We start from the raw sequence: 24,777 nt of genomic DNA on the forward strand, positions 1-24,777 counted from the left end.
ACAAAATTATTAAAAGTATTATTTGATGTTTGGGGAGTTCTTAATCGAGAAATTAAATTACAAATTATTATTTTGATGTTTTTACTTAATTATTGCAGTTGATAAACGAACTAATAAGAAATAATGTAACTCAGTGATCTAATTTGGTATACGTTTTATTTGAAAAACTTGTTATACAATAATATAGTATGAAAAAAATGTATCAAAAAAATAAGTCGCCGCACGGTCCCCTTTAACTACGGAGTTAAAAGTCAATGGTTAAAGGCAGCCATGGCCACCATCAAGATAACACCACATCTGTTTTTCGGTCGAAGGCAACCACCCACCCACCAAAATATACCTACTCGGTTTAACGCACTGAGCTATAATTCTAACTGGAGGTAGCACTGAATGTCAAAGATGCGTGTCGCCAGCCGCCATGTTTGCGTGAGGTGGGTGTCCATAAGAAGCCATATTATTGCTATAACTATTATTATACTTGGCTTAAAATACCTACTTTGTATGGTCACCATTTCAAAGAAAATTATTAAAGTATTAAAAGTATTCAAGTATGACAAAAATACTCACTGCTATACCAACCTAGTTATAAGAAGCCATGTTATTGCTATGGTAAGAAAACTTACTGCTATACCAACCTAACAAAATCAGCGACTCGCTTTTGACAGACTTCTGCCATGGCAGTGCTACCTCCAGTTATAATTTTAGCTCAGTGGTTTAACGGGTTGGAAACTTCGATGGTTGGAGTGTACACCACCCTGACAACGTGCCTCCACAGATTCATCCGAACCATAAAGTTGGAAATACTACGTATATTCACTATTGTTTTGTATCACTTTGAAGTTTTTGTTGAATGCCTTACCATCAGCAATTTTTATAACGTTTTATCACAAACACACGTTCGACTGTCACTGGAGAGAGAAGAGAGAATATCCATGTTATGAGATAAAAAGATTATACATAGCTCAGTTGGTTATGAATTACAGTTTTATCATGCTACCTGTGGTGTGGCGGTGTGGCTATACATAAATGATCAAAAGACATAATATTGATATTTATAATTTGAAATTGAAGAAATAATAAAGCATTTCATGAAGAATAGTTTTAAATTATTTCTTAGTATGGGTTCTGTCTAGAAATTGTTTGAGAATGTTGTTAAGTTAGCAAGTTTGACAATTGGTTTGACCTTTGAAATGTTTTATTAATTTACATATTGACGCAGCCTATACAGCATTGTATGATTTTTGTACATTGTTGTCTCGTAATAAAGATTGATTGATTTGATTTGATTTGATAGCCTATTTTGAACATGAAATGTTTAAGTATATATTTCAAAGTATATCGCTAAAGGTTTTTTTTAGAAGATCAAGGTAACATTTAACATTCAATAAAATATCAAGACAGCAGCGTATCTAGCAGACCTTTCCAATTTTCCATTCCATTCCAACGTCTCGTCCTCGTCCTCCTCTCGTCTCGTCGTCTGTCACTGTCACCCACTCTCATCACCTAACTTCACGTCACTCGTCTGTCATCTCAAGAGAGAGATCAGGATAACCTAAAATTAAGGTAGGACTAGGCCGACGCAAAAAATTAATTTTATTGTAATTTTAAGTTGTCATTTTATTTTTCGTAGACCTTTGAATTATTAATTCTCTGTATAAGTGGACCATCACTACAAAAATAACAACAGCCTACTACATTAGGGTTATGTAACACAGCTAACCTAACCTAGGCCTAACCTACCCTTACAATATTTTTAAGAATGCAATTTATGAATGGCTTGTCAGAAACCACCTGTATAAGATTGATGATTTGTTTGCTTTACAACCAATGACATATTATCTTTGATAACATAACATTTGATTATCTTATTCCAGCCTTGAATGTCTTTTTCAGCCTGTCTAAGCTTATCTGTTTTTGTACCATTATTTATTTGCATGATGTGTAGGTGTAGGGGTATCCTAAGACCTTGTACACTAATTGTTTACTATTATTATTAGTTGACTGAACTTGACTTGTGCCTTTTCCAGCATGTATTTATATAATTTAACTGTGTCTCATGCATTTATATAATGTCTATAGACGAATAAATATAATTTCATTTAATTTCATTTCATTTACTCCAACTGTAAGTTATTTTCTCTTAAAACGAGTTTGACAAAACTTAGATTCCGCCCCATCGTAATTTCAAACAAAAACGCACTTCCTGAAGTGTGAAGCTGTGTAAAAAGTGTATGAAATGAAGTTTTGGACTTGACTGAGGAGTGGAAAGGTAATTTTTTCAATTAAATCAACCTTGACTGAGTTGCTCTACTTTCGATAATCATATCATTAAATAAATGAGCAAATGTAAGAACTTGCAAGTAACTTAGGCCTAGTTTGAACAAACCAATCTAACCTGACCTTACCCAACTACCCAATTAAAATGTTCATTTATCGTTACCTAGTAAAATAAAATCAACAACTTTAACGTTTCAATTTTAAATATAACTAAAGCCATGTTTACACCCGAGTTTTGGAGCAAAATTTTTGGAACTTTTTGTTGGTAACGCTTATCTAAACAAAATTTTAAAACCGATAGTGCAATTTTCTTTAATTTGGTTGGAAACAATTTAACTTAATCACCGTTCCCGAGAACACGAGATCAGTCCCTCTTGAGATATTGTTGTGTGGCAGGGAAGTGTTGTAAACGGCGTAGAAGTACGGAAACATTTGTTTCAAAACTGTTTCCTAATGTTTTAAACACCCTTCGATCTCTACCGACCCCTGGTGGGAAGCAAAATTTCTGATGTACTTTTAAACACTGAAAAACGGTTTCTAACACTACTTTACTACATCAAAATGTTTCTGTTCCAAAAGTAGTGTTTCTTGTTTTATAGGAACTAGTTGTTAACAAGTGTTCCTAACTCCGGCGTAAACATGGTTTAAGAATGGCCAATATGTAAAAATCTATTTAAGTTACATGACAAATTATTAGGAAATGCTATTATCCTATGTTAACTATTGAAGAGTTTTTGTCATAACTTTTATCAAGTTGTTGACAAAATTTGTTGATGATTTAAAATTTTCAGGGAAAATGGTCCTCGAAGAATACAAAGATCTCGTGGCCACTGCAGCTGGTATTACTACTGTAGCGCAATGTTTTTCTCCAATGTAAGTTTGTTTGCTTTTTAAAATTACAAATTACAAAATCTACAATATAATTGAATAAATATTTAGTGTTTCAGTATTTTTTAAGCCTATTCCTCCAAAATATGTGAAAGTAAATACTGTAGTTTTATTGTTATTTTCATAATTTAAATTGACTCCTATTGTAAGTCCTATTGTTTTAATTCGAAGAACCTTACCTTTTACCTTACTTTTTTAAATTATTAAGAATCTTAGTTACCTTTGGTTAACTAATTATTTAGGCCTATGATTGTTTTTATTGTCTCAAATATATGGGATTTTAAATGTACGGTATTTATATTCATTAGAATCTGCATTAGGAAAGAAGAAAGTGCATAGACTGGGACGGGTGGCGTCGTCCTGTAATCCAGCTACTAGGAGGTCACAAATTGTGGATAATTATAGGGGATGCACTGTGGATGCGATGCTACCTGGTGTGGATTAACGTCCGCACTAGTGAGTACTACGACTATCCGCAGTACTATCCTAAATAATTAGACCAATTCGTTAATTACGAGGAAAAAATGTGGTTCGGATTCCACAATAAACTGTAGGTCCCTTAGTTGCCGTTAGCTGTATGGGCTATTAATTAACAGCTGTGTCTAAGGAACATGTCGGCCTTAGTCACTAACAAGACTACAAGATCGCGCCACTCATCCTTCACTCATATTTGGGTTAAAATACGCACATAGTGGCATCCCCATCTTAAATAATTGATAATTGATTGATAATTGATTGTTATTTAAACCTAAATAAGAGGGGGTTTCTATTGTAAGTTAAAATAATCTGTTGTTAGAACTATATATAATTATTAATTAGAGGTTTAAACATGTAGCCTGTTGTGCTAAAATCAACTAAATCTTGAGGAAAATACCCAAGTGAAATCTTTTGATAGCAAGTTTATGTCAATAACTTATATGTTTAATCTTCAGATTCATGTGCAAGAAAATTGTTCAAAGTGGAACGTCGAAAGGAACCGACCCAATGCCTTTCATTGGGGGTATGGCGTTGTGAGTATTTTCTATCTTACATTTAATTCTTTTACACCACACTACACTGTTTTAACAGACTTCATCAAGAGACTTCTCAAGGATTTAGTCCAGATCCTTAATCAAATGGGGTTTCATTACCTACTACTGTACTGTAATGAGGAGTGATCACAAATCAGCTGATTATATTTGACAATGAGTGATAAAAAAGTAAAACATAACCTCTCTTGGAGGTTATAAGTAGTGGATTTTAGTCGGTAAGAATATATAAGGATTTGTACAGATTTTTATCGTTATGTTAGCTTAGAGTAGTATGGTGTTAAATATTGTACGCCACTCGTCCAAAATGTGTTTACCGGACTCGTATGGTACAATAATTGGATGGATGGTTGGTAAATTCATACCACATAGAGACACATACGATTTCATACATATGTATACAGATACATACATAAAAGTGACCAATCTGAATTCATTGTTTGGTTTTGCAGGGCAGTGTTATTTCTGAAGTACGGCCTGATCTTAAACGATCCTGCTATGATTCCAGTCAACATATTTGCATTTGCTCTCAACTTCGGCTACACAATCTGCTACTACGTATACTCAACTGAAACGGTGAGTTGTAGGCCTTTCATAATTCAAAATTGTATTTATCATTAAAGGTTTAAAAAGTTGTAGGATACAGTAGACTTCTTGTTTGGACCCCTCAGGATGTAGCCTTATCCAAACTTAAAAGGTGTGAAATATTTAATAGCACATACAGGATTATTTCCAGGGGTGGAAATCCTGAACCTTATTCCTACCTAATTTATTTTCTATTTTTTAACTTATTTTTTTGATTCAAGATAATATCTATGATTCAAATAAAAAAAATTATAGTCCTACATATAACTTGTCAATTGCAATTGAATTCATTTTTTTACTATCAGTGATAATGATTAATTTTTTAAATCAAAACATGGCAAATCGAAGCAAACTTTTTCTCTGCTTTCATACTTTATTAAATCTATACTTATTTAATACGCAAGCAGGTTTTTTGTGACAATTACTCCTCCGAAACTACTGAAGCGATTGACATGTTTTTGGTGTCATTGGAAAGAGCGTAACGTGAAGTTGTGCAGGAAACTTTCTTTTTAGGGAAATAATTAGAGAGTGAGGCCCTGGGGCCCTTTAAAGTTTCGTATTTCTCCATAAGATTAACATGGGAAACAACAATTGTTATGAAACTCCAGCTGCTGTCAGAAATTTAAAGTGAGAAGTAAAACGTATCTTAATTGTAAACAGTCAATAAGTTTGCTAATTTAACAGTTAATTTAATTTAACAAACATTTACTGATTTGGTTGAAGTTAAATATTTACCATTTCAATTTGGGTTGACGTAAATATTACAATGGAAAAAAGCGAGAGAGCCTGGATAAATTGATATACTAAAAAAAACTGAGTTAACACTGTGCTGCATTTCTTAGTAACCATATTTAAGAGCTGATTTGCCGATATTGGAAACATATGAAAGTCATAGAACACCACCAAGGAGAAGAAATAGAAATAATGTTTTTTTAGAGTTTATAATCGTTATTATGGACAACCTAATGCGGCTATGAGTAAGGCTATTTGTAGAAAACACAAAATTAACAAGACCAGCTTTTGAAAAATGATAAGATATTTAAAAGAAATTATGATTATATCGATCTGTTATGTACATATTGAATATTTCCATAATCTTTTGAGTCGAATCTTTTAAAGTCATCAGAAATTATTGTTGTTATTCGTTTTAAAATAACGCCTGTAATACTTAGCAATTGCTCGGATTCGATCAACAGGGACACTAGTTTAACATAAATTCTATCCATTCATTAATATTTCCTACCTAAACGTGATTTCTGAGTATTGGATAAGTGTTGTGTAAAGTAGTTAGATAAGGTATCGTGACATCAATGATAAAACTCATGACCTCCCTGAAACTGTCAACTAATTATGAAACATTTGAGCTTTCAGCCTCTATCCAATAGGAAATTGTACTTGTACATATTTTAATGTTTGCTGTTATTTTATGTCTTGTATTTGAACTTCCTGAGACAAATTAATTAATAGCCCCACTGCAGCATACCTACACACTAAATAAACTTCCATTTGCCTGACAGATTTCCAGAGAAATATTCCCTTAAACATTTTATATTTATTCCCCTTTTAAATAAGGTTTAGTGAGTAATATTTTAATATTTTCTTATGAAATGGCGACCGAGTACTTAGGTTTGCTGCTATCTACACGGAACGTCTTTTAAATATGCCTAGCCTAATGTGTTTTTTATTAAAATGTTAATAGCTTGGTAAAAATAATAAATTTACCAAATTTATATAATTATAATAATAATGAATATATTATATTCATTAACAAGCAAAGTAACCAGTTTATTTATTCTGCTTGAGATTAACATGGAATTTTTAAAATTTATAGTATTTTGGAATTTTCTCCGTAACCTTTAGATGTACAATGACAGGTGCTTCAATATACTAAGTGAGATTTTATTTTGAGCTTTACAAAATGAGTTGGAAAGAATCTGCGACATTTTATATTTTGATGGTAAAAAATGGGATAACCCAATGTTTACTCTATAAACCCTGTTCCCATACCGTACTCCGATTATGCTGATTTGCTTTCGTTCTAATAAACATAGGTTAACACGTTTGCTCCAAATTTAATCAAAATCGAATGATTTTGCATTTTGAACAGGTGGTGTTTAAGCCTCTGGGGATGTCTAAACGAAATAAAAAGGTCCTAGGTCTAGGTCTTACCATGAGACCTACGCTAATAGCTTGTTCCCTCTACGGGAAGTTCTCTAAAAGCCTCATCACGACCAGTGGCAGATCCAGAGGGGGAAAGCGGACGACAGCCCCTCCCTCAGGCATATGTATAATTTTTTTTACTGCATATAATGTTAAAATTTTGCCGCCATCGGCGAAGAAGATGATGATGTTCTGTTACTACGGGGATTATTCAGGAGTTTGCAGTGACCGTGGGAGACAATGATGGTGTCTATAACACCGCCGGAAATGAACTAAATTTTGCCGTGAACAATGAAGTCGATGATGACTTTTCTGTGACTGTGGGAGCAGGAGATGTTCAGGATTTTGCCATGAACACGGAAGACGAAGATAATGTTTACAGGACCGCGGGAGTTGTTAATGATTTTGCTGCGATCACGGAAGACGACAATGATGTTGCATTACCACGGGGGTTATTCAGGGCTGTGCCGACAATAACTATGTAGGGGGGCTCCATCTCTAATCTCGCCCCCCCTCAATCTAAAGCTGGATCCGCCACTGATCATGACAGTCCTCATGTTATCAAGGTTTAACTTGTGTGTTGTAGTCTCAGCTGTTCTCAGCACTAGGCAAGGCTACAGCGCTGGTGGCTGTACTACTAGGCTACACACAGTGGGAGGCCCAGGAACATGTAGAGTTCAGGTTCGGCCTCATCGTAACAGTTCTCATGTTGGGTCTCATTGGATCACCCCTTTTGTCATTGGTAAGTTTAAGCCAAATTGATTAATGATTTTTTACTTTGTAAAAAATGCTTGTGTTGCTGGTAAATACAAAGGAGGTCCCTAAAATAAGGTCTCCATTAACGTACCGTCGCAGCCGAGAGAGCTAGTTAAAATCTGAGACTAACCCTGTATTCTTTACGATTTGCTTCAACTCTAACCAGTTCTCACTCCGGTGCAACAATTAGATTTGTCAAAGTAGCACAAAACATGTTTAGAAGTTTCTTACAGTGACTGAATTTTTCAGATAGTCTTAAACATTTTCGTAGCAAGCGTTCATCAGTTTTCATCAAGACAGTGGTTAATGTTGTGGAAACGTCACTCACTGATCTGTGTGATTAAGACCAGAGTATACAGTAGTCCTTGATGGCCTTGCAGAGGTGTCCCTTATCAGTCGGAAGTCTCTCACTCAGTCACATCACAATCCGGATGTAAAGTTCCTTCTAACTCTGGCCTCTGCCTCAAACAAGACTGAAGAAACAATCAGAGCTCTATACACCATGAAAAGCATAGTATAAATGTTTATGACAATCTTCAAGCACTCTTCACCAGTTACATAGGTACATCACATTCTAAGCCTAAACACTTTATTCCATTCAGGTCCTTCAGAGCCTCTATCCTTCCTAAATTCACAGGAATCTAATCCGGGAACCTGATTCATACTTGGCGGGAGCGATGATTTTCTTCTCATGGCTTCTGGCCACTATAGAGAGAATAATAGTCAAATGGAGGTGGAAAATGTCTAAAATTGTAGCTAATAATGAAATTAAAGAACGAGGTGTCGGTCTCAGAGTTTGACCGAGATAGGAGCTGGTGGAAACCTTATTTTACATACAACCCTCATACATTTTAAATTTAAAAAGTATGGCTCAAAATCCTAAATGCTGAAACAAAAAAAAATTTACTCCCGCAGGCCTTATCTCAACAGTAACAAATTAATTTTAAGATAATTTTTGCATAATTATTGTATTATTTTATAGTTTGATAATTATATTTTAAATCCAATAAGTAGATTTATCTCCATTCAAAGTATCAAATAACTGTTACAGAAAGAGATAATCAGGACCAAAAGCACGGAAAGTTTACCATTCCCACTGATAGCTTCTGGTACTGTCGTCACACTCCTGTGGCTTCTATACGGCATCATCATAGACAATGTGTTTATGAAGGTAAGTTTGATCAATTTTAAATCCATTGTTGATTGCAAAATAAACTACATAGGTTTTATTCTTATATTTTGTTGGAATCATTATGGCCCAATGACAAATGGCATCTAGGTCTGCAAACCATCTTGCTTGGAACCAAACCAGCGACCTTCAGATTTGAAGGCGAGCACTATAACCACTCGGCTACCCAGACAATTATTTATTGATAGAATCGCTACTTGGATTTGTTCTTACATTATTGATCAACTAAAGGATACCAGATTACGCAGTCAGACATCTAAACCTCTCATTAAAAATTGAGGCAATCCTCAAGGTAGCTGCTTGGGGCCGTACTTTTTTCATTTCTAAGTTCTCTTATTTTCTTTCTGTTGTACCAAGGAGGTATTCACCGTGGCTCCCATTAGTACTATATAAAATTAACTTAAAACATAAAGAGAGGAATGTTTAGTTATATGTACATATGTAACATTAGATTAATTGACAATAGTTGTTCTGTTCTAAAAGACCTTTTATTGTATTTTTTATACATGAATAACATCAATAGACTTCAGTACAATTAGTTATAGTAATGGGTTGGTTGCTGATTTTATCGGTTCAGTTTCGGTTAGGTTTTTACAAATCGGTTGTCGTTTTTTCCTTTTCCACTTTTCTCTTATCTTGGACATAACACAATATCAAAATTGTTTTGAAACAAGTTTTGGCGAAGAAATAAACAGCGAGTATAAGCAAAAACTAAAGCTCTTGACAAGAAGTGCAACTCGAAAAGAATCCAACCATCTCGCTAACTTCCGCCTGAATCATCCACCGATTTTTGTTTTGCACCTCTCACTCACCAAGCCTTACCACAGACAGGTGAAATCCTGTTGTACACCAGACCAGACCCGAGATGGGATTCAATCAACACTGGTCAACGAAAAGCCAAAGCAGAGAAACGTAGAGTTGTAGTGTTCTGAAATATCGGCCTTTGGTGCTTAAATAGTTATGTTGCTTACGAATCAATGTTTGCAGGTCCAAAACGTCATAGCCCTAATCCTCTCAGTGGTCCAGCTATCTCTATTTGTAATCTATCCGAGTTCGCCTCCCAAGAAACAAGAGAAGAAGAAAAACTAGATGTTGCAGAGAAGTATTGCCGCGACTTGCCTTAGATAATGATTTTAACATCCAAAATGGTTTAGAACCGTTCAGGAATTGAGTACAAGAATTTTAGCGGTACCGTAGAGTTTATTACTACATTTTATATAGTTACTAGGTTTGATATCTAGTATTAAATATTCTAACTACATATATGTATTTTTAGAAAATACAAAATAGTTTGTTAAGATTTGTTGCAATGCCTAGTTACAGGGGTTTGCTAGGTAAGACAAGAGATTTTTCTTTGAATATGTAGACTAGTTATTGTCTATCATATAAGGAAAACTGGAATTCCATAATATGTTTACTGTGAATTAGTTTAGCTTGTCAAAGTATATCTTTTAGCGCTTGTAGTTACCATAAAGCTATGGTATTTTAGAAATACCTTCTCAAGAAATTGATGAGTTCTTTTTAAGGTTTTATTTAGAGGAATTAAAGACATTATGCTTATAATTATTGGTATTTTCTAAGTCTTACCTACATTATTGATATTATTTTATACAAAAAAAACTCGTGTTCCTTTATCTGTGATCAAAATTGATTTCAAGGACAAATTTTCATCGTTTCATCGGTTGTGATTGGCATTAGTTATGATTTGTAAATAAACCTGTTTGGGTCGATTGAGGTGGACTGTTTTGTCTTTGAAGGAGTGTTTGTGAGGTTTTGTTGGTATTTGAAATGTATGTATGGATTTAAAGCTTTCAGATTTATGTGGTAGTTGTTTTGGAATTTTGCAAAACAGATTCTTTGTGAGAACTTACGGTCAAAGAGTCTTGCCAAGTTTCAGTTTACAAAAATCATGTGATATATTGCGTTATATTTTTTTACTACACTTATGTTTTCAAATAAGATACACATACTAATAAGTATATAAGTATGATTTTTAACTATAAACTGCTCAAGGTCTTGAGATGTTTTAAACTCTAGAATCCAAGCCAGGGGTACCAACTGGATAATTTATAATTAAATTGACTGTTATCTTACAAACTGAACAAAAATGAGTTCAAATTTTATCTTGACGCATGAGTTAACTTTTTAAAAGTATTCTGTATTGGTTAACGTTAACATATCTATACTTATTTAATACGCAAGCATGTTTTTTGTGACAATTACTCCTCCGAAACTACTGAACCGATTGACATATTTTTGGTGTCATTGGAAAGAGCGTAACGTGAAGTTGTGCAGGAAACTTTCTTTTTATGGAAATAATCAGAGAGTGAGGCCCTGGGGCCCTTTAAAGTTTCGTAATTCTTTATAAGATTAACATGGGAAACAAAAATTGTTATGCAACTCTAGCTGTTGTCAAAAATTAAAAGTGAGAAGAAAAACATATGTTAATTTTAAACAGTCAATAAGTTGGCTAATTTTACAGTTTGCTACTAACATTTACTGACTTGGTTGAAATGAAATATTTACTACTGTATTTGAATTCGGGTTGGCGTAAATATTACAATAGAAAAAGCGAGAGAGCCTGGATAAATTGATATATTCTGTTATTTACATCTTGAATATTTCCATAATCTTTGGATCGAATCCTTTAAAGTATTCAGAAATTATGAACGTCATTCCTTTTCAAATAACGCCTCTAATACTTAGAAATTGCTCGAATTCGAGCAACAGGGACACTAGTTCCATAATAAACATTGATTAACATTATTTACGTTTAAATCAGTATGTTTATGTAGCATGAACAATGTATGCAAATGTTTTTCTAGTTCCTTTGTTGTAATATGAAGAGAAGGTGACAATTCCAAGAACACATTCCCTTTATATACAGTAGTCCCTCTATTAACCGACCCCTTTTTAGCCGGTGATTAGACTATTTGCTCTTGCTTTGAAAAGTTTAAGGTCATTGTGGATTGAACACTTATTGGTTTTGAAATTTTCTTGGATTCGTAGCAGTCTTTCTAGCTCAACCAAACATTCTACTTTGCAGGTCTACAGTTTTTTTTACTAGACTAAAATTCTGATTGTATAACCAGTTTGTGGTATATGTTCAGTGAATGATTATGTTTGGTGGGTGTTATTGTTATTGATACACTTTCAGGTTTTGGGGTTAAGTCATTGTTATTGACCATAAAGTGATGGTCTTCTTGGACCATAAAGCAACATGCAAGTTTTATTCAAATTTGTTGAAACCAATGACCCTTTCTGTAATTTAACAAAACATTTTAATCAACTTTATACGTTATCAGACCTATGCTTGCCTAAGATGGTTATTAGAGGGCCTATTGTATTTAGTTTTTAGTTTATTATAATAGCTTTGCATTTGCAATGGTATTAATGTGCCACATTTAGTGTAAGTTTTGTCTTTTTTGGTTAAACCAAATTTATATTTCTGTGGTCAATTGTGATCTTGTTGAATTAAAACAAAATTAAGTTGTTAATTAGATAATGTTTTTTTTCTTTGTCTACCATACACCAACAATTACAACTAAGGATGGACTTATTGTAATGAACAGTTTTGTTGCACAGTTCGAAATATTAGTTTTTGCCTGTGATATGACAGGATTTCAGAACCTCGTATACATCTTATCTTACTAATATTATAAATCTGAAAGTTTGTGAGTTTGTGTGTATGTTTGTGTGTATGTTTGTGTGTGTGTTTGTGTGTGTGTTGCTCAATCACGCATAAACTACTGGACGGATTGGGCTGAAATTTGGCATGATGATAGCTCACATTCCCGATTAACATTAAAGCATATTCTTATCTCAAAAACCCTTTCGGGCTCCGCCCCAGTGGCTCTGTAGTTCCCCATGTTAATCTTATGATTTTTCATATTTAAAATGAATTAATGAATCTTAACAGCTGTTTCAATTAAACAAGTTGGTTCTGTTCTATGATATTCAATAGCATAAAAGTTAAAAGGATTACCAACAGGGTGCAGCACTATTAATTTTTTTTTAATATATGACAACAGCTAATTTCCAACCAAAAGGTGAGTGAGCGTAGCGAACGAACTTCAACCTGGAGGCGAGTTAGCGTAGCGAACGAGCTAACCTGAAGGCAAGTGAGCGCAGCGAACGAGCTCCAACCTAAAGGTGAGTGAGCGTAGCGAACGAACTTCAACCAGGACGTGAATGAGCCATGCGAATACTTATGAAGTTAAACGGGGCGAAGCCCGCGGGTACAGCTAGTCTATATATAAAGCCAAAAGTACCCATGAACTTTTGAGAAAACTACAAGTCACACCCCCATAAACCATATACTTAAAATGTTCGTCATGACGAGAAACCTTGCGCAAAATTATCCATTTTTTTCATAAATTGCCCTTTAAGGTTATAATTGCTTTCCAAAGGGAACTTTCCATATACTTAATGTTAAAAATACCTCAGCTGTTCTTATTTGTATGTTATTCTTTCAAGTTATTACCTCATTAAAATCTGTTGTGATTATTTGTTTGTAATGCTGTATTATGTTATAACCAATCAATAGTTTTTTATAATACTTATGCAGTCAAACGGGTTGAAGCCCGTGGGTAACAGCTAGTATTTAATAACACCTGATTGTGCTTTTAGCACCACTTTCATTTTCTCTAAATTAGATCTTGGTAAAAAATATTTTCTTAATCAGCTATAATCAAAAATAGCTACTCTGTACGGAGTGATGAAAACTAATTTTCAAAATTGACTTTTGGCTCAAGGAAATTAAAACACCTGTGATTTTTCTTTTGTAATCGTGATTTACTATCAACTCTCCAGAGGTTTTCTATACTTGGCCTGGACCCAGACTCTGTACATCTTGAGTTGCCGTAACCTGTTGACTTGCATCCTCCGGTCTGTGTAGATCATCTCCTCTTGGAAACCAGCTTCGGTAAACAACTTCGTCACTTCCTCTGAAAGCAACGTTAAGTTGGTTAAACACTAGAGAATTGAATTTTTTTAAGCTTCAACTAACTAAGAATTATGGATAACCATAAACCAACTCCTTTCTTTGTGATTAGCAAAGTAGTTAGCCTACTGATCAAAAACCTTTTAAATTTTGTTTGCAAATATAGATGTATTCCTCGCCCAATATAACGGTAAGCCTGCTTGTTCTTTTTCTATGACAGTGGCATTTTTACTAGGATTCATTGTGATTACAAACTCTTTTAGGGAAAGCGGTCCAAAACCATATTAAATGTTAAGTAGCTGTGCCTGGAATTGAAAGTGTTCCTCCCTCACTGAAGTCCGAGACGCTAACCACTAGGCTAGCAACACCCCTTCCTTTTAATAACAAGATCAAACCTAAAGAAATATTATTTAAAATGGATAAAGGTGGATGGATACAACAGCAGGCTAACCTTCCTGACCAACATAGATGAGAATCACTCTGTGATTTGCACATTCAACAATGTAATTTTTTAATTAAAAAAAAGGTACAGCTGGTCCATATAGATGGGATGTTTACTTCAAATTTAAAAAGTAAATGGTGCAACTCTTGACCTGACCAAGGCGGAATCCAAACTCTCAACAGTCACTGTCTCCTGGCTAGATATACAACACCACAGGCCTAAGAAGTTTGGTCAAGCAAAGGTTCAAGTACAGCACAGTAGTTACAATTTTGATCTCTTGGTTGTAAAGCTAGGTGATTGAAAATCTATGTGAGATACCAGGGTAGTAACAGGACCAGGGAAAAATTGCCTTATAAAAAAAGTAAAAAAACCGAATGCCAAGATATACTCAAAATCAAAATGCCAATTTCTAAGTAACAAGCCAGTTGTGCTCCTGCAAAGATACCAAAGAATCCATATCAAGAGGAAATATGAATCTTACAAACTATAGGCAAATCCCAACCTTGAGTGAAGAAGTAGACGAACGTTCCGTCACTCCTCACGTAAAAGTTGTCCTCCATCATCTGGCCGGGTTTGAACCTGAGTTGAGCCATGTCGTAACGTCCGTAATCTCTGAACAACACTAGACCTCCTGGCCGCATGTGATCGTAAAGCTGCCGAATTACGTGCGACATCCTACAGCAGACAAGTATCACTGAGTATCAGTAATGAATATAAATAAGGGTAAAAATGTATAGGTTCAACATTAATTTGTTTGAATCAAATATTGATGTTTCTACAATTCTGCTCATTGGAGGAAAGAACACTTGGCTCAGAAATAAACTAAGGAAGAGAGAATGAATACACAATTAACCTACCCAAATACAAGAACCCCCAAAGTAGGTGATTCTAAATAAATTAAAATATTTTTTCCATCCTTGTTTTGGAAATTTTTGTTTTCTCTAACATGTAGTAAAAAGTTATATGTTTTAAATATTCGCCAATAGAGAAGTGCAGGGTGGAATTTAGAAAAGACTTTCTTTCCCCACCTAGGCGAATGAGGGATGTTCCTTCAAGGGTCGTACACCCCCTACAGAAGACAGGCATTTGTTCTAATTTTGCTTGGTTAATAAAAACCCCAAGTAGATGTTTATCCTTAGGCCCATAAAAAGTTAATTAGGAAACAGGAACTTTGAGAAAAATGTTTAAGCCATACACCCATCAACCGCATACTAGAATGAAACGTCTTGTAGAGAAATTTTCCAAAAAAAATATATATAGGCTATTATTTGTTCGATAAACCCTCTCCTAAAGCTGGGTATTCCTAGGTGTGAAGTGCAGAGTTCGCTCCTCTCTTATCTTTGTAACGGTAGTAAAATTTAGGTATGTATTTTTTTTAATCAACATAATGTGAAGGGGATTTGAATTATAAACTGAGCATATATTTTTTTTAACGAAGTAATAGTAGCCAGATTGCCAATTTTTAACAATCAGTAAGATAATCAGTCCTCAAGTCGGAGGTCAAGGGCCATAGTCAATATCAGTCAGGACGGCTGCATGAGCTCCGTGATGTCTCACTGAGTACTGGTCTGTCCCCTCCACCAAGGAGTGGGCACGGCGCGCATGCGCACCAAGGTACGCATGGCCAACAAAACCACGGGGACCTGGCCTCTCGATCAGTTCCTGGCCACGCATCACGCATTGGAAAGTCACTCTCACTCTGGGTAATTACTCTTAATAGTCTAGGACTTGTAAAAATTAATCAGTTGAAAGTCAAAGTTGAAATCAAATTTAATATTAATATTTCGATCATTTAACTTTTGAATTAATTTCAGTATTTAAATCTTATTTAAAATATTTAAATAAATATTAACAGTAAATTAAAGTTTCTTTTACTTTAAACAATCTTATTCAGGTCCAAGCGAACACGGTACCCTCGGGATTTGTTAAACAGTAACATATAACTCAGTTAACGTCAAAAATAAACCAACTAAACCACAATCATTCAGGTCCGTGCGAGCACGGTTGATTAAATCAGTATTTTAATAAAAGCTAAAATAGTGAATTAAACCTAAATTATACAGGTCCGTGAGAACACGGTGCCGTAGGGAATTGCTAAACAGTAACAGTCAATTTATTTAACGTTTAAAGAAACAACTAAACTAATCTCTATAGGTTCGTGCAAGCACGGATGATTAATTAAGTGTTTTGCTCAAAGTTAGGAACAAACCTTAAATCATACAGGTCCGTGAGAACACGGTACCATAGGGATTACGTAATAAATCAATCCAGTTAGGCCTATAGAATATTAATTATCAGAGGAATAATAACCAATTAAACATTTGTAAAATAGAGGTTCATAGCAGACACGGACTAATTTTAGATAGTTGAAATAGCCTAAAATCAGAGTAGGCCCGTGCTGACTAAATAATACCTTGAGTATTGATTTTTGGGATAAATAAGATTTACTAAATGATTCTGGAAAGGTTAGTGTAGTGGCGGATGATTAATTAAGTATTGTACTCGCAGAATAGAGGCAAACTTAAATCATACAGGTCCGTGCAAACACGGTAACCTTTAATCAGCAGATAATCATTGTAAATCGTCGGTAAAATAATTATTAAACCATCGAATACAGGTTCGTGAGATCACGGAAGGTTAATTAAGTCTAGTTTAATCACATAATTGTTGATAACAGCTTAAACCAAAGATCCGTGTAAAGAATACTGAAGGATAGGTGCAGTATATTTAAATAAATAGATAAATAAAAAGTTGGTAATAATCCTCTGCAGGTCCGTGAGAACACGGTGCCCTAAAATAATTAATTATTCTTGCTAACTGAGAGCCGTTATTAAAAACTAAATCCAGGTCCGTGAGAACACGGTACTGTAGGAATAGTTTAGGCTGTGATTGAACTTATAAAAAATCTGTAATAAACGTCTAAATAAATCTAGATAGCTGAATTACTTTCAGGAGAAGTTTTAAGCCTTATAAATAACTATATTCAGGTCCGTGACAATACGGTACTTTTGGAATAGTGTAGGCTTTGTGTGATTAATCATAAATTAATAATTTAAACGCCTAAATAAGGCTAAATAACTTAATTCAATTCTGGTGAATTTTAAGCCCAATAATAAGCCATATTCAGGTCCGTGACAACACGGTACTATAAATATACCCTAGGCTTTGATACATCGTGTCATTAATCCATTACCAATAATAAGTAAACTTAATTACACCCTTGTGAGTAAACTAAATCCAGGTCCGTGCGAACACGGTACTATAGGACTAGTGTTGGATCTGTCTGATGGATTCATAAAAGTATAAACCACTATAAACTTGATTAATACAATAAAGCATTAATAATTCACTGTGTGAAGTAGGATATATTTGTTAACAAGTTGAAGGCAATAGTTTTAAACACAAGCTTACAATAAATCAACAGTAAACCCAGTGACATTCCAGAGTGAGATATCGTTAAGATAACAAGGTACCCGACCCAGGACTTGACCAAGAGTGTGATTAATGAAACATACGATTATTATCCTTTAATTATTGTCTTAAACTGTTAGAAGACACTAATTAATAAATAGTAGCTGGTAATTAGTAAATAGTAATTGGAACAGAAGAATCAAATATTTTATTTTATATATACTGAAGTTACTCTGGCTACATACAACTGAACATCAATAATTGATTTCACGTTAGAACATTATTTACATACACACCAAGGCATTGTTAGGTCCGTGACAAAACGGTTCCTGCCACTTTAATAAAGATCTTGATAATTGGAGGTCCGTGAGAACACGGTACTTATTGATTATTGCTTATTGCTTGCTTGCTTACATCAATTGCACGTTGTTAAATGTAGTAGTGATTGTTACACTGACACCTACACTTTTGGTACTGCAACAATTATTTACTACCTTGTACTGTCACCGATTATACAATACACAGTACCGTCAATACCAATTGTGACATTGACACTTTGGAAAATCAACGCAAGCTAGAAATATTAACTGCCAATAACAGTAAGTGCCCATAGAGCCACCAAGTATCAATTTTATATTGAAAAATATTAAAAGAATTTATTTTCTGGGAATCTTGAAACACAATTAAAATCATATCAAATTATTCCAGTCTTATTGTAAGACCACAACTTTACCTTAACTGGCTCTCTTCTCTGTTGATATTCTTATCTATACTATCATACTTAATTATAGCTAGGACTAACTCTTTGTTAACACCTATCCTAGTTAACTACCAATTAACTATCTAACCATCTATTCTGCTGCTATGTTCGTGCCATACTGACTTATAACATTCAATTAACCGAATATCACATACTAATTCCCTATATACAACTTCTGGTACTATACTTTATCTATGTTCGTGCAAGGCGGACATACATAGTTAGTAGTCTGTCAAGAGCTAGGACTATCTCTATCTCTTTCTAACCACTAAGATAACTTCTACTCAGTTCGTGGCACACGGACGCTAACCCTCTATTCAGTTAACCAAAAGTTGCACTCTTATCTTTCGCTTATCCTCAACACTGATAATTTCTGTCAAACAATAACACTGGAATACAACGTCAACTGGGTTTAAGACTGTGATGATACAATAATTGATCCTTGAATTGATCATTATTGATAGCGAATGATCACTGATCATTCGGATTGTGAATTCCAACTTTGTCTGAGTTTATAGACCCAAACAAAATTTATTGGAAAAATAGCAGTAGTGGCAAAACTAGAGTTTGGTCCAAAATACTTTTTATTTTTAAAACTTTGATTTTGAGCTCTGGAACTAAACCCAGCTCGAGTTTTCATCCAGGCAACCTCTTTAAGACGTTACCCTTTGCTTAAAAATCTCACTTGAGCAAAAATACGTCACATCTTAGGTAATTTAATGGTACTGTTTTCCAAGAAGGGTTACTAAAATGGCTTCTCCGCACTCCTGGTTCTGCTTCCACGCCTGGGAAAACCCAACCTTAAGTGAACGAACCCTAATCAAAAGTTTGTATTTAATCACAATGTGTCAGCTCAATTGAACTACGGTACGAACATGTTCATTTGAAAAACTTTGAAAACCTAGTAAGAATAAGCTTGTTTAAAGAATCATGATGTAAAAAACTAGTAAAATAAGACTGTTGAGTGACCACTTTCAAAAACAAAAGTAGGCCCTACTTAGCCATCATGCCTTAGTTTCTATAAATTAGCTAAGCTATTGATTAGCTTATTTTAGCTTACTTTTGTGGATGAATCGCTGAAAGCACAAATATCAAAGTGCTCGTGTCCAAACTGTTTTTGGGGAAAGGCGCCTTCCAGTCATCTGCAGTTATGTCGCAAACGAAAGCATGACATCTAAAAAATATTGGCAGTTTTTATTGGAACTGTTCAAATACTTAGCTGTAAGCCTTTAATTATGTTAATAAACATTCTATAAACAAGATAGCCTACAATTTTAATTTCAAGCAAAATCCAATCGCTGTAAAACTTTAGGAAACTGTTCTGTACATTAGTAGTGGTTCTGACGCCTCATCTCACAGTTAAAATTAATTTATTAATTAGGAATTATTTGGACAGGTGTGATGCAATTACGAATACCTACGTATTTTACATCACTACATCTGAGATTGTCAGTTAGAAAGCATCTTCTTCCCAAGTCTAAACATTGCCTTTGTACTCCTACATAGAAACATTGCAAATTGCTTTAATGTTTGAAAATATATATACACAAACAATTCAATACAGTAGTCCCTCGAAAATTTGGTACCGGTACTCGATAATCCGGAGTCTATAGTAATCAGGCTTGATATCTTTCCCATAAACATTATAGCCTAAACATATTAGTATGATTGCACTTCTGTTTAGGAAGGATCCTTTCCGTATTGATATTGACCTAGGATTTAGCCCATGGCTTTCAAGGTTACCATATTATTAAGCTTGTAGCAGCCCCAAAGCATAACTACGGGCAACAGTATGACATTGTCGCAAAAAGAAGAGGAGGGCTGCAAAAAGTCCAGCCTGCCTACTTAATTTTTTTTAATAATATTTGTATAAACCGATACGAGCGTTTGAAAACGTATTTATTTTCATGTTATGTTGTTTATTCCGAATCACGTTGACAATACGTATTTATTTCCAAATCTTCATTAAATCTCTTAGATTTGCTTGGCAATTCATTGAGTGGAGAAAATATGTAAAATTCTATTAACACTTAAACTCTAGGCTAGGTCCTTGTCTTTGTAGAAAGCACGAGTAAAGGTAATAGTTAATCTGACATTATTTCAGTATTCTTAATTCTCACCTTTTGGAGTCATATTCTGGATTACTCTTCAAAATGTCAATTGCATTTGTGGAGAAATCACAGCCATAAATAAAAATATTTGGGTCGATATTGTACTCCAAAATTGGGAAAATGGTATTTCCTACTCCACATCCAATTTCAAGAATTAACCTCTGTGATTTTTCAGTTTTATCAGTAACTTCCTCCTTTTTGTTTTGTAAAGTTAGTGACTCAACACCAGTTTCTACAGATTGTTCTTCAACTTTGGATTTATTGTCATTCTCACATTTCACATAGTTTGGAACATGCTCGCTTTCTGAATCTTTAGTCACATTTTCACTTTCCTTTGCCGATGACTCCGGTTGACATTCTACTTCTGAGTCTTTACTTACGCTGGATTCTTCTGACAACTTTCCTGAGTTTGCAGGAAAAACTCTTTCAGGAGTTTCTGGCTTTGGGGTCCCAGCAAGCTCAGGAAATTCTGTGAAAAGCCAATGTCGATCCTTGAAAAATCTGAAAAGTAAGTAAGAATTAGCTCTGATGACAAATTGTGTTTTTCAGCAACTTTAAATTAGCCTACTAGACAGCATATTACCATTTTAATGTTCGTTTTCGTGTTTTTATGTACTTTGTGTGTAATGACGAGCTTCATATGAAGTGACCACCCTGTTGACATCCTTGACGTCTGAAGATGTCTTTGTAGAAAGTCTAAACTAGTTGCGACATTAGCAACAATTAGGATTACTACAAAGCAGGTATTTACAACAATTTCTACTATTTTTTTGTTTTGTTATCTCTTTAAGTTGCTGCTCTTCCTACTGTTCATTAAGACGAGAGCATAAAAGATAAAACCTTTAAAAAAGTATTGATCTTGTACGCTGGCCCCATACAAATCAGGTAAACAATACAGTAGGCTACGGTAGGTACCTCATAAATAATAAGATAAAGAGTTAGCCCCAAATTGTTTAGGATAATCGCTACATTCAAGGTGTTTATCAGCCTACCTTCAAATAATAATTCCCATTTCATTGCAATTCAATGTTTTTAAATTAAATATCTTACTTTAAAAGGGCATCATCCAATAATCCTGTGAAGGGAGGGACCAATAATAATGAAATTAACTTATAAACAGCCATCATGCATACCTGTTTTGATGATAACCATAAAATTTATCCCAGCGGTTTCCTGTATCCCTCTGCAAGTGTTCTTTGGCCTCATCAGGGATTCTCTTCTCTGACTGCTTTTTAATTTTTTCTTGAGCAGCCTCCAAGAGTTCTGGTTCCCATTCAACGTTGTCCCTGAAACGATGAAGGTGATGAAAAATACAAAAAATATTGAGTGTCATGTTAACTAAATTTTTACAAGACTAAATCAATTTTTTTTCCATCTAAGGCCAGGGACACACTTACCGGCGAAACCGCCGGACGCCGGATCCGGCGGCGCCGGAGCAAGTTGAGATACACAGGAAGGCATGGGGCAGGCCACACTTCTCCGGTTCGGCAAATCTGCCGATCCGGCGTAACCGCCGGATATTCTCTATTCCGCCGGATCGGCGGTTTCGCCGGAGCAGTGGGTAGCGGGGCATTGTGCCTTATGGATATGAACACACTTACCGGCGAAACAGCCGGACTGCCATTGCCCCCACTCCTCAGTCGTGGTTCAACCCTCGAGAGTGGTGGTTGTTTATGATTTTAAATCAGTTTCCAAGTGGTGTATTTAGTTTTGTTTTGCTATTTAGTTAATTTAGTTTTTATTTTTAGTCTGTTTAGTTTTCTATATCATCATAGTAGATGTTGATATGGATTTACTTATTAGTTTGGTTTATGAGGAACCAGAACTTTGTGATAGGTCTTTGGAAATTTACAAAGACAATAACAAATCGAGAAACAGCAGCAGCTGGCGAGAAATTTGTGCCGCACTGAATCCAGCCTTTCCAGCGTCTCGTGTATGTGTTTTGTCCTTGTATTTGCACTGAAATCTTCGATATTACTTTCGAATGAGGGGACAGACATTAGAAAATAATTAAAAAAAAACCTATTTTCTTCAATTTCAACTGTAAAAATAGAGTGTAAAAAGCTCCATGTATCTGTTTGTTCTCCAGAATAGGATGTACCCAAACAGTTCGGTGGTGTTTTCTCTTCCTTCTGTGGTGGATCAAACACAGCAAGGCCAACGTTTGAGGTCTTGACAGCACCATTTCTAAGACTAAACTGTACTAGAACTGTGTAAGAACTATATATCTTATATGTGTATAGAACTAGTGTAAGACAAAACTCATTCAGAGTTCATTGCACTCTATTTACTGTCGCCGGCTCCGGCAAAAATAGTTTTCGCCGGAACAAGTGTGTTCTGAGTTCTGACCCTCAACCTCCAGCGTTGGCCGGTAAGTGTGTCCCTGGCCTAAGTTACTGATCACAGAAAACAAAATTTAAAATTAATTTCTTCTTAACACACATTAGGCTAATACGATAGATGAAAAGTCCTGTAGGCCTAACAGTATACAAGCTAATGAAAACTGACTAGAACCATCAGCTTCGGTAGTAGGTACCTAAACTGGGAAAAATATTAATCTGGTAGGCTACACAGCCTTTCTGTCTCAAACTAATGTGCAGGTAAAACATGGCTGTACCAGAGAACACTGCAAAAGGTGGAAGGACTTTCCTTGTGAGAGTAAATCAGCCTGTTTCCTGACTGATCTGATAGATCTGATCCTGAAGGTTTTCTCTGGGGCTTTGTTTTGGGAGGTCAAGATGAGACAAACAATTGGACTGATTACCAAATAGGCCTAACGGATTAGGTTCAGAGGATAAAAGCATAGAACAGGATGTAACATTTTAAGATGTGCGCTAGGCCTATCTGAAGGAAACATGGTTTGTCAGAGGAGTGTGCATAAATCCTAACTTAATGTGGATGACATGTTTTCTCACCATGAAACGTCCTTTCCAGATAGGGCTACAAAAAATGTCTGTGTATGTACTAACGTATAGTTTGGCTATACGTAAGTCAAACTATAGTGGAGATTATTCGCTTTAACTTGGTAGGGTAGACTTAATGCAGACTAATGGCAGGGATTATAGGGTTGGCAGCACGATTACTAGAAAAATACCGGTATGGATCATAAACATAAACAAATTACGTTTTTAGCCCGAAAATAAACATTAACTTATTTAACATTGCTTTAATGGAACTGCCAAAACATATGTTTAATCTATTAGTAGGCTATAGGATTCGGGCCAACAACGTCATTTGTTTATGTTTATGATCCATACCGGGGTATTTTTCTAGTATTCGTGGTTGGCAAGAAGTTTGTTATACCTATTGGGAGTCAGTGAGTTTCTTAAATGAAGTTAACTTATTTTTCATTTTTCTTCATAAGTTTTAACTTAAGTTAGGCATCTCCAAATGGCTCAATTCAACTTTTCTACTGAACTTACTTTGTTCAGCCGACATGCAGAAAAGTACAATAACTACCACAGAAAAGATTGTGACTAGAGTCACACCAATCAAGCCTATCTTTATCATATTACAGATAAAACCTAGTCCCTTATTACTGACCAATGATGATGACTAAATTTTGGATCCTTAACAGAAACAGAACTGGAACCAGACCAACTATCATTGTTCGGCTTCCTCTCAAGATTTTTTAAAATTATACGCAACTGTAAACCCATTGTTTCAAAACCAAGACTAACTAACTTGGTGAAAAAGTGATGATGCAAGGCAGACAAAATACTTATCATACTAACTTACCAACAATTATGTTTCAAAGCAGATTCTCCATCTTTCAACTGTCTGGCACCAAACTGAGGTCTTTTTATCTCAGTATCTTCACTCATTTTTATAGGATGTGAATTTAAATCCAGAGTGTAAGGTTTAAAACACGTTTAAGGGTAACAACATTAATTCCTAAAATTGAATAGGGGCCCAGAAGAATAAATTGTAAAATGGAGATCATAAACAGTTTCCACTAATAAACTATTGGCTCACAACACACACTAGAAGCCACCTTCTTTAATCAAAGAAATCATACAAAAATAAAATATTAATTAAAACTAATGAATAGCTGTTGTTGTAAACTTTGAATTAAAATGTAATTTGAAAGCTTACGGTATTACATCTAACCTAACCTAAAATCTGAAATTGATTGAGGTTAGAAAGGTTGATGTTGAACAACCATAACAACACAAACAAAACAAACATAGAGTAAAGTAACCATGCTTACGCAAACTATTTTAAGATT

The 24,777-nt window shown here is 34.9% G+C and overlaps 2 protein-coding genes across 2 annotated transcripts; one reads left to right on the forward strand and one right to left on the reverse strand.

Annotated features, from left to right (window-relative positions):
• Positions 1–1,453: 1,453 nt before the first annotated feature.
• LOC129002998 (sugar transporter SWEET1-like) lies at positions 1,454–12,388 on the forward strand. Its single transcript, XM_054431177.1, has 7 exons — positions 1,454–1,563; positions 3,069–3,150; positions 4,098–4,175; positions 4,646–4,769; positions 7,525–7,680; positions 8,746–8,865; positions 9,871–12,388. Exons 2-7 carry the CDS (start codon positions 3,074–3,076, stop codon positions 9,970–9,972), a joined length of 657 nt encoding a protein of 218 aa, XP_054287152.1. The 5' UTR covers positions 1,454–1,563; positions 3,069–3,073; the 3' UTR covers positions 9,973–12,388.
• A 1,274-nt stretch (positions 12,389–13,662) lies between these two features.
• Positions 13,663–24,674, reverse strand: LOC129002996 (tRNA N(3)-methylcytidine methyltransferase Mettl2). Its single transcript, XM_054431174.1, has 6 exons — positions 24,288–24,674; positions 21,683–21,835; positions 20,559–21,050; positions 19,499–19,612; positions 14,770–14,942; positions 13,663–13,829 (listed from the first exon to the last, which is right to left on the reverse strand). Exons 1-6 carry the CDS (start codon positions 24,371–24,373, stop codon positions 13,684–13,686), a joined length of 1,164 nt encoding a protein of 387 aa, XP_054287149.1. The 5' UTR covers positions 24,374–24,674; the 3' UTR covers positions 13,663–13,683.
• Between the last annotated feature and the right edge of the window lie 103 nt (positions 24,675–24,777).

Source organism: Macrosteles quadrilineatus, unplaced genomic scaffold, assembly GCF_028750875.1.
Source record: "Macrosteles quadrilineatus isolate MER2022 unplaced genomic scaffold, UCM_ALF_1.0 Scaffold_9__3_contigs__length_116548681, whole genome shotgun sequence".
NCBI lineage: Eukaryota > Metazoa > Arthropoda > Insecta > Hemiptera > Cicadellidae > Macrosteles > Macrosteles quadrilineatus.

Coding starts and splice junctions, on each gene's coding strand:
- LOC129002998 (XM_054431177.1), top strand. CDS start 3,074: ATGGTCCTCGAAGAATACAAAGATCTCGTGGCCACTGCAGCTGGTATT. Junction 4,770..7,524: donor ACGTATACTCAACTGAAACG/GTGAGTTGTAGG, acceptor TGTGTGTTGTAG/TCTCAGCTGTTCTCAGCACT. Junction 8,866..9,870: donor TAGACAATGTGTTTATGAAG/GTAAGTTTGATC, acceptor CAATGTTTGCAG/GTCCAAAACGTCATAGCCCT.
- LOC129002996 (XM_054431174.1), bottom strand. CDS start 24,373: ATGAGTGAAGATACTGAGATAAAAAGACCTCAGTTTGGTGCCAGACAG. Junction 21,051..21,682: donor TATGGTTATCATCAAAACAG/GTATGCATGATG, acceptor CTTACTTTTCAG/ATTTTTCAAGGATCGACATT. Junction 19,613..20,558: donor CCAGAATATGACTCCAAAAG/GTGAGAATTAAG, acceptor AATATTTTTTAG/ATGTCATGCTTTCGTTTGCG.